At 39.9% G+C, this 16,158-nt stretch overlaps 1 protein-coding gene across 1 annotated transcript in view; it reads left to right on the top strand.

The window, feature by feature from the left end:
- The first annotated feature begins 3,157 nt into the window (after positions 1-3,157).
- The window catches only part of ANXA3 (annexin A3), a 49,516-nt gene continuing 36,515 nt past the window's right edge, over positions 3,158-16,158 (top strand). Inside the window, exons 1-2 of the mRNA XM_006907624.3 lie at positions 3,158-3,313; positions 5,772-5,824. Of these exons, the coding sequence (XP_006907686.1) occupies positions 5,810-5,824 (15 nt within the window). The 5' untranslated portion in view covers positions 3,158-3,313; positions 5,772-5,809. The remainder of the gene's footprint in view (positions 3,314-5,771; positions 5,825-16,158) is intronic.

Raw genomic sequence — 16,158 nt, 5'->3', positions numbered from 1 at the left:
TCAAACCTGTGCATTTGTGTGCCTTTTCCCTCTGTAGAATTGGTTTATATATAGTCTATATGTATAATATGTATATTGCCAAGAATGGTGACCAGAAGGGCTTTGTTGGTACCTTGTCATGATACATTTGCAAACTCAACAAGACTTGAGAAAGCATGTTTTCATAAAATTTGGGAAAAGGACACCACAACGAAGCTTGGGATTTCCTTAGACAGTGCCAGAGACTTAACAAAAGCTTCACTTCCTCACAGTTTCCTATGATTGTTCCTTGCCTCGCAGCATGCTCTAAGCCCTGGAACACATTTCTCAGTGGGCCGGTGGAGAAGCTGTATCAGACACCAATCTATGAATGGTTGGAATTGGCTATGAAAATGTTCCCTGAGACCTGAAATTTCATAGCCATAACATTTAGGAAACTTGGGAGTAAGTGGCCGAAAATTCGTTCTCATTTAGATTTTTCAATATCTCACAGACTAGGATTTTAAAGAAATTCGGGGAGCAAGAGAAGATTATATTGAGAATGTCTCAATGGGTTCAACCTCATATAATTGTTGATTTTGTAGGTTAAAAATAGTCCAATATCAGTAGCATTATATGGCTTAACCTAATATTAAGAAGCCAGTAAATGTCAACAAAAGAAACATGCAGCCTGTAGAAAGCCCTAATAAGAATTTATTTGAGCCACATTTTCAGGACATGCCAAGAAGCAAGATCTCCATGGACTGAGAAAATGCTCCTGAGAGAGGCCGTTTTACAGGGTTTTTAAATACATTTAGCATCAAAGGAAAAATGTAAAGAAGGTTACATGCAATTTATTGGTGGTAGATTAGGGAGGTGGAAGAAAAAGCGGGGAAATCTCTAGAATTGGATAAAGCGGAAAATGGAGATATATATATTTATTTTACATTGGTGGACACAGGATAGTTAACCTTTAACAATTACAGCAGATAGAGATGGTAGTGGACAAGAATATAATGACGAGGAGTTTGGTGTCTTCGTGCTTTGTTGCCAGTGGGTCTGTTTCTGAAGGCTCTGAAAGAAAAATACTCTGACATTCCAAAGGTATATTATCTTAGATGTACAAGAACAATAGACAGAGCTCATGTAAGGTAAAGATTAACCTTTTACTAAGGAAGCTATAGGCCTGGGATGTGACTACCCACCATGACCTGCCCAGTTAGGAGTTAGTGTTCAGATCATCCTGTGTGGTTACTTTAGGTCACTGGGCTTGTCAAGCCTGCATGCTACCCCCTGAGCTTGTCAGGTCTGTGTAGCACCCTTTTTATTTACGTCATGGTGTATAATAGAGATTTTGTCCCCAAATGAGCCTGAGAGAACTCTAACTAGGAGCCCTTTAGAATGGTGTACTGAGAGGCTAGTAAAATTCTAGGGACAATATTAAGAAATATATTGGTCACATCTGGCAAGCAAGAGCAAATGACTCCTTTATGTTCTCTAACTCATTCAATCCTCACAATGACCCTATGAGATAGTTCTAGGTTACTGTTCTGGATAATTTTCTTTGAAAGTTCCATATGAATCCCGGGATTTCAAATTGTCTGTGAACAGGAATCAGCCTCTCACCAGACATGGAATCTGCCGGTGGCTTGATCTTAGACTTTCCAGCCTCCAGAACGAAGAGAAACCTTCTGTTTATAGGCTACCTAGTCTATGGTAGTCTGTTAGAGCAGCGAGAACAGACTCAGATACTGCTCTTCTCTATTTCTGTGTCAGGCTGTTCCCAGCCTTCTTGGTTGTTCTCTAATTTGGCCTCTGAACAAATCCTGGAATTTTCTTCACCCAAGAGAGTCACCTGCTTCTCTTTAGAAAAGGGTACCTATCTCACTTCCATCTTTTGCTTTTGCCCTTGGGGCTTTGTTATGGAGCCCTGCACTTTCTGCTACATCTGGAGAACCCACTAATGTGAAAGGCAAAACACAGAACTGTAAAATCTGACTTAACATAGGATATAACCACCACAATTGCCCAAGTCCACTTCTAATTAGCTCTCACTTTTGAACTCCAAGTGGCAGACTCTATACTTTCCCTATAGGATTTTAATTTCCTTTTCTCTGATTCATTTTTTAATGGGAACTGCAGAACTATCTTTTTAGAAGATGGATCAGATCACCATGACAGTCTCCCTCAAAACTTTTAATAATTCCCATTTACTGCTAATTTATGCCCAAATACCTGAAACACGTTATTCAAAATTCAGCCTTGCCCAAAAGGTGAGGCGACATAAGGGCTGAGGCCAGTGCTGACTGAGTCCCAGTTATGACAGTTTTTACTTATGTGGCCTCAGGTAAATCACTTTACCTTTCTAAGCTTCAGTTTCCTCCACTGCAAATTCTAATAAAAATAGCACCTCTCAGAGTTGCCTTGAAGATAAAAGTGGTGATGGAATCAATCACCCACTTCAATGACTGATACCCAATAGATAGTAGCTTTTCTTACCTTCTAGTCCATCCTTCAAAACATAACTGCTCATAATTCCCTCAGTACAAGTAGGGCTTTAACTTTTAGCCTCCTTCCTTCCTTTTGTTGTTCCAAATGCCTATAATGCCTTTCCACCTTATTATCTCCTGGAGTCTTTGGTTCTGACTCTCATACTAGAGAGCCAATAAGCTTAGCAGAGGGACTAAAAAAACTACTTGGGTTCAAAAATTTAGCCCTGCCATTTATTCCCAGTGTGATTGCTTAAATTACCTAATCTCTGTGTCCTGTTTCTTTATTTATATAAAGGGGGTAACAATAGTATCTATCTAATAGGGTTGTTGTAAGATTTAAATTAGTGCATATCTGTAAAGAATTTAGAACAGTGCCTGGCACAAAGTAAATGTTATAGGCTGCTAATTAGTGTTAGCTGTTCGCCATCTGCACCAGGCCATAAGCTTTTGGGGAGTGAGGACTATCTCTGAATCCACAGTGCCTAGAACAAAAAAGCGTTGCAATAAATCTGGAGAACTTAATGTAATTGAAGAAGTTAAAACTGAGGAAATGGCTTTCAATGATAGGTTGATGGTAGACCAGGCAGAAAAGTTTAGCGACCCCGAGTGTGGAGGGCTGGGTGCGTTTGTGTGCAGAACTTGAGCCTCAGCGGCCGATGGGCGCGGCTTCCCTCTCTCCCTCTCCCTGGCCTCCGGGGGCGGTCAGGTGGAGTAGGAGGCGGGAGGAAGGGCAGGAGGAAGGGGTGCGGTCGCAGTCGCGGTCACGGTCGCGGGCCGGGAACGAGCTCCGAACACCAGCCCGCGAGGCCGCACACCTGTCTGGCTGTTCTGCCGCACACCAGTCCCCGCAGCCTCGCTTCAGGGTAAGTCCCGCCTTCCCGCGCGCAGCCAAGAGCCTCGCCCGCTCCGCGGCTCGGAACAACCCGCGCGCCTTGCCCAACTTCCCCGCGAGCGCAGCGGGGTTTCGGGCGGGGCTGACCTGGCGCCTACGCCGCAAACCTATCTGGCAAGTGCAGGTGCAGGGCCCGAGGGGCCTCCACGGGCAGAGTCCACGTCCCCCATTTAAGAATCAAGGAAACAGGTGCTGGGAGCAAAAGTATGGACAGCGCGGGGCACGAGCTGACACCCAGATGTCTGGGCGCCCTGGACCCTTCTCTTTTCTTCACAGCTGGCAGAGTAGGGATCCAGTTGGCCATCTCGCCCCTCCTCCCCAATCCTAAAGGTCTTGGGAACAAAAAAGAGTAGGGCGTCGTCGGAAGGGTCCTCCGAGTCCGGGCCTCTCGGGAGGGGTGGGGCTGGCTCCAAGCTCTGTTCTGAGGACTTGGAACCCCACCCATACTTGTGAACACGTTGTCCTCTTCACGGAGGCAATTTCTTTTGTTCTTGTTAATCTTTTTAGGAGGTAGAGGTGTTTAGATATTGGGCGTTGTAAGTCCAGAAGTTTACATTTTCTTGAAAAGATTCACCTTCTTCTTTGATTGCAACAGAGTCCCATTCACTAGACGCGTGAATCACTACTGTGGCATTTGGCATTTGAGTCAGCAGGTGGGGGATCTGAGTACTTGATTGCAAATGACCATATATAGGAAATTGTGGTCTGAGAAGTCTGGGTCGCCGGACGCCCCTCTCTGGCTGCTGATAAAATGTTACACCGGAGCTAAATTCTTTCCAAGGATCTGTGATCTATACCGACAGCAAAACTCAACCCTCAGGGAGAGCACATTTGCAACTTTTTTTAAATCGACATCATAAAAAATGTAACTCACTAAAACATTATTCTGCAAAGATGTCGCCATTGGCTTTCGTGAAGGCAGAAAACTTCAAACTGACTGAAAAGGGACTTTAAAGATGTAAAGAAAACGAGAACCGTGTTCCCAGAGTTCTGTGGGTGTGTAGAGAAATCTGTTTAGAAATAGGAATGGAGGAGGAAGTAAAGGAAATGATGTAGCCGCTCTAATTCCTTTCAGAAAAGGATGTTTAAAGTTCTAGTGTTAAGGTCATTTGGCCTCCACCATGAAGTAATTCTTTACACCTTAAAACTTAAATCAGTAATAATTGTTAATAATTTGCAAATTATACTGGATCAACACATATTGAGTATCAGCTTTAACCATATTTGAACCAGGTAATGGCACCTAGCTCCCTAGTTTATTGTGAGGCATATGTTAAATCATTCATTCATTCAATGAGTTGGGTTTTTTTTTTTATTAGTATCTTGTATGCTCTAGTGAACAAACATGACAAAACGGTTTAGCTTTGCAAAATTGACCTTTTAGTGCTTTTTGTATTACGTGGCACGTAGTAAGAACTCAAAACTCTAGCTGATGTGATGCCACTTATCACTTTTGTATTCCAGCAACAGCCTTCCTGTCTCCTTTTTTACAAATGAGAAAACTGAGGCTCAAAGAAATTGTGTCTAGCTTTAACAGGCAAAAACGGAACTAGTGATACCTTGTAATCGCTGTGGAGACAGAGGGAAGTAGTATTAGACCCTGTAACTAGAGAGCCGACAGCACTAGGCACAGAGAGCTTGAGAAAACTGGAACTACTGGTATAATTTCCTGTTGAACTTAGTTCTGAGGCTGTCGTTGAATTTTTAAAATATTTTGTTTCCAGGATGGGTGGGAGCAACTTCCATTTCTAAATCAACCCTGGAGATATGCCAGCATGTTTTAATATGTCTACTTATGGAAAGTATGCCTGGGTTCCCGATCTGGGCTCCATCAAAGAACTGTTCTTTTCACCTCTGCCCCCTACCAAGGAATGGTCTGCCCTGCAGGCGTACCTGTTTATAACAGGCTGTTTACAGGCTTGGAGCCTTGTAAAATGTAGATAGAGATTTCACATTCAAATACAAGGAATCAAATTGAAGCCAGCTAAAATTTGTGTTGGGGGGGGAGGGGGGACAATTTTCTGCATTTCTGTTGTTATTCCCTATGATAGTAGTCTGTCCTGGTTAAAAGAAGTCAGCCATCAGCAGAATTCTACTAGATTTAAATGAGTCAAAAATTGGCTTTCCAGGAAACATATTTGTAAACCCTTTAAGTCAGAGATATTTTTATCTTTTTTTTTTTGAGCCCTTTACAGGTTTAGCACCATCCCTTGTATATAGTAGGTGCTCAGTAAATGTTTGTTTAGCAAATGGACCAATTGATGTTAAAGACGCATCCTCTTCTTGATGTTAAAGACACATTCTCTTCTAGAGGCTGTTTCTCTTTGAATGTAGGGTTCTGTTTTCTGGATTAAAGATTAAGGGTTGGTGGATTATTATGTTCAGAATCTTCAATTTATACAGTTTAGTAATTTTTTTTCTTTTAATAGGTTAGTGTGACCTGAACTTAAGGCAAAGGTGGTATATCATGGCATCTCTCTGGGTAAGTAAAAATCAAGCCTTCCTAACACGGTCACTTAACTGAGTCCAATCAAAATTAAAAAAAAAAAAAAATTTTTTTGAAAGTTCATAAAAAGTTCACCTGAAAAAATTAACCAAAAAAAAACTAGAGAACTAGAGGATGTCTAAAAGGAATAAAATATAAAAATGTGTTGTAAAGATACGTAGTTAAAATATAACTATGACACCAAAGCAGAAAGGTCAATAACAGAATAAATTTAGTATTTAATTTGGGAATTTATTATATGATAAAGATGACATTTCATAGCAGAGAGAAAAAATGGCTTGTTCAGTAAATAATGTTAGGAAAGCTTCTAGCCATTTGGGAAAAAGTAAATCATATTCCTTCTCTCTTCTTACATTAAAATAAATTTCAGACGGATAAAATACTGAAATGAAAGTGATGAAAAATGGATGAATTTTGAAAATAATCTTGGAGTAAGGAAGACACAACCATAAACAAACCAAAAGCCTAAAAGATAAATATTGATCTACTTAACTATGTATAAATTTATAATTTATGATGGCAAACAATACTATTAGTAGAGTCATAAGACAACACACCAGGGGAAAATATTTGCAGCACACCAGACAAAACACTTATTTCCTTAACATACAAATAAGTTGAATACATCAATAAGAAAAATGAACTTGATGGAAAAAGTTGCAAGGGATGTGAATAAGACATGAAAAGAATTATAAATGTTCAGTAAACACATGAAAAGATGATACACCTCACTGAAAATTAAAGAAATGTAAATAACGCAATGAGAAAACATTTTCTTCCTAAGAAATTAGTAAAGGTAAAAAATATGTAGTAAGACTAATGTTGCAGAGGTATCTGTGGGCAAGACAGGTACTCTGTTCATGAGAGAATAAACTTGACACACTTTTGGATTGTATTTTGGCAATATCTATCACTATTTAAATGTACACACCCTTTAAACCAGTAATTCCACTTCTGGGTATTTATCATTTAGATATACTGGTATAAGGTTGAAAAAATATGAACCTGAGGACATTCATTTATGTTAATGACAATATGCAGACAGCATGAATGGCCAACCATGGGGTATGAAATTAGTAAATTACTCCTTTGTTACTTATAGCCATTTTTATGTGATCATTAAAAAGAACGGAGGAACAAGTCAGCTTTATATATCCTGACATAAGACAATGATAAATCAATGAAAAAAATCAAGTTATAGAATAGCATATATAGAGTGATTTTGTTTAAAAAGAAAATATATATATATAGATAGATAGATAGATAGATAGATAGATACATACATATACATACATACATACATACATACATACACACACAAATACACTATTACATGACAACTTTCTGGAAAGGTGGAACTATGAACAAGGGTACTTTTGTTTTTTAAGGCATCACCTTCTGGCTTTGATTTTTTTTTTTTTTTAACGATGAACATACATTATATTTTATAAGTAAGAGGCTTATAAGAGGAGGCTTGTATGGAAATGTGACCGGCCCTCAGCAAAAGCAGTGCCTAAGGAAGGTGTGCGGTGGCAAGGCTTTGCTTGGTCCCAAATTATTCCCTATCACTGGCCAGGAGGCTGATCTCTCCTCTTTCCAGGTCTGAAATTCTTTTTGCTATTACAGATATATAGTAGAGTCAAATGAAAAAAATCTCTCTCTCCAGAATGCTGGTGTTAAAAAAAAGAATCTCCCTCTAGCTCTTGTCCATTAGTAAATAGGTGTGGAATTAGTTGGTCAGGCTCTCCAGCTGGCACCTTCAAAGTCATGACACATTTCTGAAGGGCTAGGAGAGACCCAGGTGAGTGTGACAGAGGTTTATTAGTTTCTTGTTGCCATTATGACCAGTTATCATAAATGTAGCAGCTTAAACAGTGCCCATTTGTTATCTCACAATTTTATATGTTAGAAACCCAAAATGGGTCTGTGGCACTAAAATGAAGCAGTTGGCAGGGCTGCATTCTTTTCCGGAGACTGGGAAGAATGCACCTCTGCGCTCACTTAGGTTGTTGGCGAAATTTAGTTCCTTACAGTTTTAAGACAGGTACCTGTTTTTTTTATAGGCTGCCATCAGGGGCTAACCTATCCCCTAGAGCAGCAGTCCCCAACCTTTTTGGGGCCAGGGACCTGTGCTTCTATGAGAATCTAATGCCTGATGATCTGAGGTGGAGCTGAAGCGGTGATGCTAGTGCTGGGGAGTGGCTGCAAATACAGATGAAGCTTCCACTTGATCTCTGCCACTCACCTGCTCCGTGGTCCAGTTCCTAAAAGGCCACAGACTAGTACAGGTCCATAGCCCAGGGGTTGAGGACCTACTCCATAAAGTCTTCTGCCAATCCTGGTATGTGGCCCCCTACATCTCAGAACAGTAAGGGTACATAGAGTCCTTCTCATGACTGCAATCTCTCTGGCTTTTCCTTTGGGGCATTTCTCTTCTGCCTTCCTTTTCTTGCTCTAGCTGGAGACAGTTCTCTGGGTCTAAATGCTCACATGATTAGATTGGGCCCACCAGATAATCCAGGCTAATTTCCAGATTTTAAGATCTGGAACCTTAATTATATCTGCAAAGTCCCTTTCTTCATATACCATAACACATTCACATTTGAGAAGGGAGCTGTTGTTCTGCCTACCATAAGGGGCTGGGAATGTGGCAATGTCAGAGGATCGGTAGCATTTGTCATTGGGCAACAGGAAGTAAAGTGGGGAGTAGACTAGAAAGAGGAAGCTGTGCTTAAGGGGAGAGGAGGCCTTGGCTCCAGCTGCCTTTTCCTTTGCCTATTTTCCCCTCTTCTCAAATTAAAAAAACTAATATTTATCAGTGAGATCTCTGAGAACAAATATTAAAAACAACCGTGGAAAACGATATGGCGGTTTCTCAAAAAGAGTTAAAAGTAGAACTACCATATGATCCAACAATCCCACTTCTGTATAAACATCCAAAAGAAGTGAAAACAGGGTCTTTAAGAGATATCTGTGCTCCCATGTTCACGGCAGCATTATTCACAATAGACAAGAGGTGGAAACAACCCAAATGTCCATAGACAGATGAATGGATAAACAAAATGTGGTCTATATATACAGTGAAATATTATTTAGCTTTAAAAAGGAAGGAAATTGTGACACATGCTACAACATAGATAAAACTTGAGGACATTATGCTAAGTGAAATACGCCAGTAATAAAAGAACAAAATATTATATGATTTCATTTATATGAGGAATCTAAAGTAGTCAAATTCATAGAAATAGAAAGTAGAATTGTAGTTGCCAGGGGCTGGGGGAGGGGGCGTTGTTGCTTTGTGGGTAGAGTTTCTGTTCTGTACATGAAAAAAGTCCGGGGACCTGGTTCACAGCACTGCGAACAGTAATACAAGTACTGAGCTGTACACTCAAAAAGGTTCATGTGGTAAATTTTATGTTATGCTTTTTTACCACAATAAAAACAACACTCAGATTTGTGTAAATAGTCTTATCACTAAATTTTATCTATTCTCTTTTCCCCTCTTACACATAAAAGCACACATGTACACACACACACACACACACACAAAGGAGCAATCAAGTCCATGTTTTTCTACAAACTGTAGATGGATTTGTGATACCTGGTGTAAGGTGAGTTTACTGGAGTGATCTGATCAAACTGAGTTGCAGTTTCAGTCATTACCTTTGAAGATGAAAGAATGGCTGGTTTGCTAGGTCTGTGTGTTCTATCTGTGTGTTCTACCTAGGAGTATTGCAACCCTGTCATTGTTTCAGATGAGGAAACAATCTATGTTGCATTACTGTTTCCTTTGTTTGAAAATGTTGAATATCTCAGTTCAGGCGTGTGTTCTACTACTTAACCCTTGATGAAAGAGCCTGATATCTTAGCGGTTTGTACCCTGATCTAAGATCTTTTGTCAGATGTTGCCTTTAGGTCCAAAACAAGCACTCAGGCAATCCACAAATTAGAATACCTTAAAATAAGACTCTTTATTAGGATACCATAGTAGTATTTTTTTCCATGTGTGCCTTCTACATGGCTTTCTCATGCAGATATTCTGAGCTCTTTCCTCCATGGCTAATTCAAAACTTTTACAGAATAATAATAAATGTAATTACTATTGTTTGAACTCTCACATTAATATTCTTATTATGCTACTAAAATTGTTCTAAATTAACTCATAATTGTTGTAATCATCACGAACTGTTATAACATCCTAACTTGTTATACCTTCTCCCTTCCCCACTCCAAACTCTAATTTGCAAAATGAGGAAGGGAAACATAGAGCCTCTCTGGACTCAAGGGGTAAAAGTTTTACAAAAATAAAACTTATCATAAATATGACACCTACTAAGTTGGTCTTAAAGGAGTTCACCCAAAGGTGGTCAAACAACTAAAACAAGTACTTAGTGCAATGGGCTCCACCAGGCGCCGAGTGAAGATAGTCTAGCCACAACCCCAGTTCTCCTTTTCAAAAATTACTTAGTCTCTCACTATCTCAGTTTCTTCACCTATAAAACAGGTATAATAATAGTACTTACATCATCTAATGTTTGTAAGTATCAAATCAGTTCATGTAAAAGCGTTACCAGTGCCTGGCGTGTAGTAAGTACTAGGTAAATATTACCATCATTTTCATTTCAATATACTGATTTTTCTCTAATAACATATTTCTCACTCATTAATATTTCTGCAACTTTTTTAGTAAAAATGTTTTCTGCCTGTTTCCTGGGCCTGAGTTTATTACAAATCAGCAGCACCCATAGGAATGATTTTCTCTGAGCCTCCTGAAACAGATGGAGGTTTCCCAAATAGAGTCTTTCTGACCACTCCTATTTCCAATGTTTTCTCATATTTTAAATATATATAAATATATACTTAAGACTATTTTTAGAGCAGTTTCAGCAAAATCGAGAGTAAGGTACAGAGATTTCCCATAGACCGCTGACCTTTACATGCACAGACAGCCTACCCTTCTGTCGACACCCCCACCAGAGTGATAAAAGTGATGAAGCTTCGTTGACACATCATTGTCCAGAGTCCATGGTTACATGACAGTTCACTCTTGGTGTTGTACATTCTATGGGTTTGGACATTTATATATTTTTAAAGACATATGAAGCTCCATACCAACTCCAAGTAAATATACCGCATTACAGCTCTGACAAGAACTACCAGGAGTTAGCGTGGGACTCCACAGGTTCAAGGGCTCAGCCCTCACTTCAGATGCCAGATGCAAGTCTTAGAGCCACCTACACTTCTGATCAATTAACTATAAATTTGGGGATTTCCATGACCATCTCAGGTTCAGTAATTCTCTTGAACAACTCACAGAACTCACAGAAAGTGCTATACTTATAATTAGTTCTATTATAAAATCTATGCATAAAGTGAGGTCTGGAAGAGCCCTGGAGGCAAAGCTTCTGTGCCCTCTACCCAGGGAGTCAGGGCGCGTCACCCTCGTTGCACAGCTGTCTGTTCACCAGCTGGGAGGCTCCAACAAGCCTCAGAGTCCAATGTTTACTAGAGTTTGACTACGTAGGTGAGATCGATTAAGTCACTGGTCGTGGAATTGAACTCTGTCCAGTCCACTTCTCTCAGACTGCCAACCCTCTAATCAAGTCTTGGCTGGTCTTCTTAGCTGCAGCCCTGATCCTAAAGCTATCTAGCGTTCCACTTTGAGCCACCTCATTAGCATAAAAAGACACTTCCGTCATTCAGGAATTTTTGGACCTCTGTGCCTGGAACCCGGGACAAAGACCAGATATATTCTTTATTATAGCACACATATATAATTCTCATTGAGGTCTACAGTTTCCAAAGCATCATACCTTTATTTTTTTTTTCACTAGAATTATATCAGCATTGGCACTAGTTATCTTATGTTGATCAGAAACTATGTTTGGAAGTTATATCTTTAATGATAAGTAACAGGAGGAAATGAGTTAATGTTTTGTAACAGATTGGCAGGCAGGATCACTCGAAACATGAGGTCCATGGAGAAGAAATAATAAAAGGGATTCCTGATGACAGAAAGGTTGGAGAAGGCTTATCTAAGGCAGAAAGTTGCTAATAGGAAAAGCTAATCCACGATAATGTGTTCATGGTGAGAATTAGAGAGCGCAGTTTCCCCTCCCCACCCGACCCTTTCTTTCTTGGGAACAAGATTGGTGCAGTTTGACACTTGAGGACACAATATTCCCATTTCTGCTCTGTAACCCAGAGGAATGACACCTGTGGTAGGGCTCCCAGGACAGGTGCAATATGCTAATGTGAGAGAGAATTTAGGAAAGGTAATGCCTTTCAAATTTTATGGCACCATGGATGACACCAGCCCTGGGCATTTGGATGCTGTTGGTCCTGGGTACAGGGAGTCTGTGAGAACCCTGTCCAGTTTCATATTTCTTGCTTCGGTGGGGACATCCCATTACATCTTATCCTGGTGTGTTGCTCTTCCTGATCATGCAAATTTAATACATGTATGGGGAAAATACCTGTGTTACACACATGTGCATGTGCTGAATTTCTCTGGTCTTCTTCCACTCTACCGCATCTCAGGGCTGGCTTTGAAAATGGACTTGTCACATCCCAAGCAGAGCAGGCATCGTACTTGATTAGGTATTCTTCGGCGTGATTGTAACTTCCTGTCTGGTGTGTGTTTTAAACCATGTTCCCTGAAGCTTCTTTAGATAAATATTGGCCCTGAGACAGTTACAAAAATGGCTCTCTGTAGGAAGTTAATGAAAAACAGGTTAGACCTGGATTTCAAATCAAAACATGAGAGCTTTATTTCAGGACAAAGCCTTGAGAGGAATTGTGTATAACCTGAGTGAGAAGAGAGAGGCTTCTTGGGAATGAATGGAATGAATTTTAAAGAGCTGTGCCTTGCCACTTCCTGACCCAAGCTTGACTACCATGGAGCGAGGGTCTCTCTTTCATATCTAATCATAATAAAAACTATAATTTGTCAACCTAATGAGTAGCCTTTGGAGAAGCCTGGCATATCAGAGGCAAAGAGGAAAAGAAAAAGTTTTAAATGGAGAGCAAGGAATATGAAGGGGAAATGATATGATTTGATTTTCTTGAAAGTCTATTTTCTGATGGATGCAAGGCAGTAGTGACAGGGAACCTTCCATCAGCAGCGATCACTGCCAGCCTGTGGGAGAAGATGAGGCCCCTGGTATTTGCCCTGCGTGACCCAGTGGTTACCAGTTTTTTCCTCTTGCATCTTACCAGCTATATTAGCTTCCTGGGATTCTATTGTCTTAAACCACCGAGTTCGTGGCACTTTGTTACAACAAAAGTGCCACAAACTCGGTGGTTTAAGACAATAGAATATTTTTGCCTCGCTGTTCTAAAAGCTGGAAGGCCAAAGTCATGGTGTTGGTAGGCCAGGCTCCCTTGGAAACCTATGAGGGAATCCTTCCTCTATGCTTCCTGGCTTCTGGTGGTTTAGTGGCGATCTTCGGCGTTCCTTGGTACAACTTCAATTTTTGCCGTTATCTCTTCATCGCCACATCACAGTCTCTCTGTATGTCTCTGTCTTCACATGACTGTCTTCTGAGCACCCCAATTATATTGGATTAGGGGCCTGCACTACACTGGTATAACCTCATCTTAACGAATTACATCAGCAATAACCTTATATCCAAATAGGTCACATTTTTGAAGTACTATGAATTAGGACTTAAACACATCTTTTTTGGGGAAACAGAATTCAATCCATGATACCTGCTTCATTTGACCATATTTCATTTCAGGGCCTTTTATAGTAAACTTTCTTTGGTTTTGGAAACCACCTTTTACTTGAAAAATTGAGTGAGACATCTTAAGTTTCCAAGTTTTGATTGTCTTTTTTTTAGTCTATTCCATTTTTCCTTTTATCACAAAACTTTATGACCCAAAGTGTTTTGACATTGAGCAGAGAGTCATCACTTCTCCCTGGCTCTTCTGCATCCTGGAAATTTATACAAGGCTTTGACTTGAAAGCTTAACTTTTGGATATGGCCTTTACAGGGTTTTATGAAGTGAGGAGTGATTTGGCTTTGCCTCACCTTCAGAATCTACCTGCAGCAGCTGTTCTTCTTGCTCTGAATCATTTGGCTTTAAATATGTTTCTTGTCAGTTGGATGGGCACCTTCTATTTTTCACTTTTATTCATTATTCCAAACATTAGTGTTTAACTTCTTGCAAACTCTTTGCATGAAGAAATAGGTACAGCTGGCTTTCATGAGTCAAGGATAGACTGGCCTTTCTCAGGGGTAGTAGCAGACACATCCCCAGGCCCATCGTGGCCACACCAATGGTGTCAAGGCCTCATGTGCTATGACTGACCTCCAAAGGATAGTTTTAGAAGATCAGGGAAAATTATATTGGCATGAAGAAGATGGTTCAAATGAGATGCATCCTAGCCTAGTAATTAGGAGCAAAGACTGATGAGACTGACCACTTGCTGGCTGCGCGAGCTCAGGCAAGTTACTTCAGCATCACTTTCATCATTATCTGTGAATGGAATTTATTATATCTGCCTTAATAAGTTTTTGTGAGGATGGAATGAGCTTATGCAGGACACAAGCTTAGCACAGTGCTTGGCCCATAGTTGATAGTAGTTGTTACTAATGTAAAGAGCTTTCCCGTTCCTCCTTTATTTAGACATTTCTTGCTTTAATTTCTTTTCCAACTGGTTTCAGGGTTATTTTCCTTTTGGGGAATCGGAAGGTCAAGTTTGAGAAAAGGAAAGCAACTAAATGTGTTTAAGGGATGTGTATGGAATTCCGATTATATGTGGTTTAAAAAAAATAAAAGAAAGATTGCCAAATATTTATGCAATGTCTCATACTAGCTAGCACTGACACTTTGTTAGGGTGGTAGAGTTAGTGGATAAACTAAGTCAGGTATTGATTAGTAATTTAAATGTCAAAGAATTAAGCTTGCAATGAAGCAGGCCATGAAAATAGTTTTGTTAGGCTGCAAAAATGCCAACATTCCTGAAACAATGAGCTCATCATCAAATTCTTCTTCCACACCCATAAAATAATCTAGGACTTGTTCGTTCATTTTTGCTTTGGTTTTCTGGGCAGCTGAGAATAAATAGAGCAGTGTTTTTCAAACATTAGCAGGCATTAGAATCATCTCGAAAGGTTGTTTAAAAAAACAAAAATCCTGAGTCTTAGCCCCAGAGATATTGATTCATTAGGGTGGGCAAGGCCTGAGAATTTGCATTTCTATTAAGTTCCCGGATGCTGCTGATGCTGATGCTGCTGATCCAGGAACCACACTTTGAGAACCACTATGTGGAATCCTGTCAAGCATTGTCATGTGATATAGAGCACAGGGCATTTTAGACACAAGGAGGTAGTAGGCTCAAATTCTGGGGCGTAGTAGCAAAGTTATATTAAGCAAACACATTTTTTTTGAGATTGAGTTTCTTCCCTTTATAAATGGAAATGATAAAATCCACCCATTCAGGCTATTGTAAGAGTTAAATAAGTTGTCTGTAAAGCACTTTGTTCACTCCCTGACATATATTTGTTTAAAAGACTCTTAATTACTTTTACTGTAAGATTTTTTTCATAAGTCATGTAAATATTTCTGAATGTTCTGGGTGACCAAGTGTATCAAATAAATAATATTACTTATTTAAATAAATGAAGCAGTTTGAAATTACTAAGGTTTCACTTCAGAATTCCAGAGCCATTTTTCAAGCTAGGTGAGGGGCGGGGCAGTGTGTGTGTGTGTGTGTGTGTGTGTGTGTGTGTGTGTGTGTGCGCGCGCGCGCTCGCGTGTGTGTGTTCTATGTAGTTTTTTCTTTTAATTAAACAAGGAGTCCCTTCCCACTTAGTTCTTACTAGGTAGCAAATTGCATAACAGATTGAGAATTTCATCCTCTTAATTTTATATTTTGGAAGTGCAGCATATTTTGATGTGTAGGTAGTACGGGACAGTGAAAAGGTCATGGCTAGAATAGAAGCCCTGAGTTTTCATAGTTCATGAACAATTAGAATCTGACTGCAATTTTGTCTTTTTGTATTCAGAAGCAACCATATCTATCTGCATGGCACAGAATTACCCGGGGAGCTTCATAAATGTGTAATGTCTACCTTATTTTTACCTCATTTTTAAGAAATATAATTTAATATGTCTATGGCAGGGCCTAGTCACATGCATTTTAAAGAATCATCTCAGGTGATTCAGAGAGCACATTTCAAGAAAGACTAGGAACGGGTTGCCATGGTCAGGACTGCATTCAAATTGAGATTCTACCGTTTAATATGACAAGATAATGTGGCAAGGTATTTAGCCATGTGGACTGGACTAATTCTCCGATC

Source organism: Pteropus alecto, unplaced genomic scaffold, assembly GCF_000325575.1.
Source record: "Pteropus alecto unplaced genomic scaffold, ASM32557v1 scaffold161, whole genome shotgun sequence".
Lineage (NCBI taxonomy): Eukaryota > Metazoa > Chordata > Mammalia > Chiroptera > Pteropodidae > Pteropus > Pteropus alecto.
Note: the sequence above shows the minus strand (reverse complement) of the source record. Positions and strands in the feature narration are given on the sequence as shown.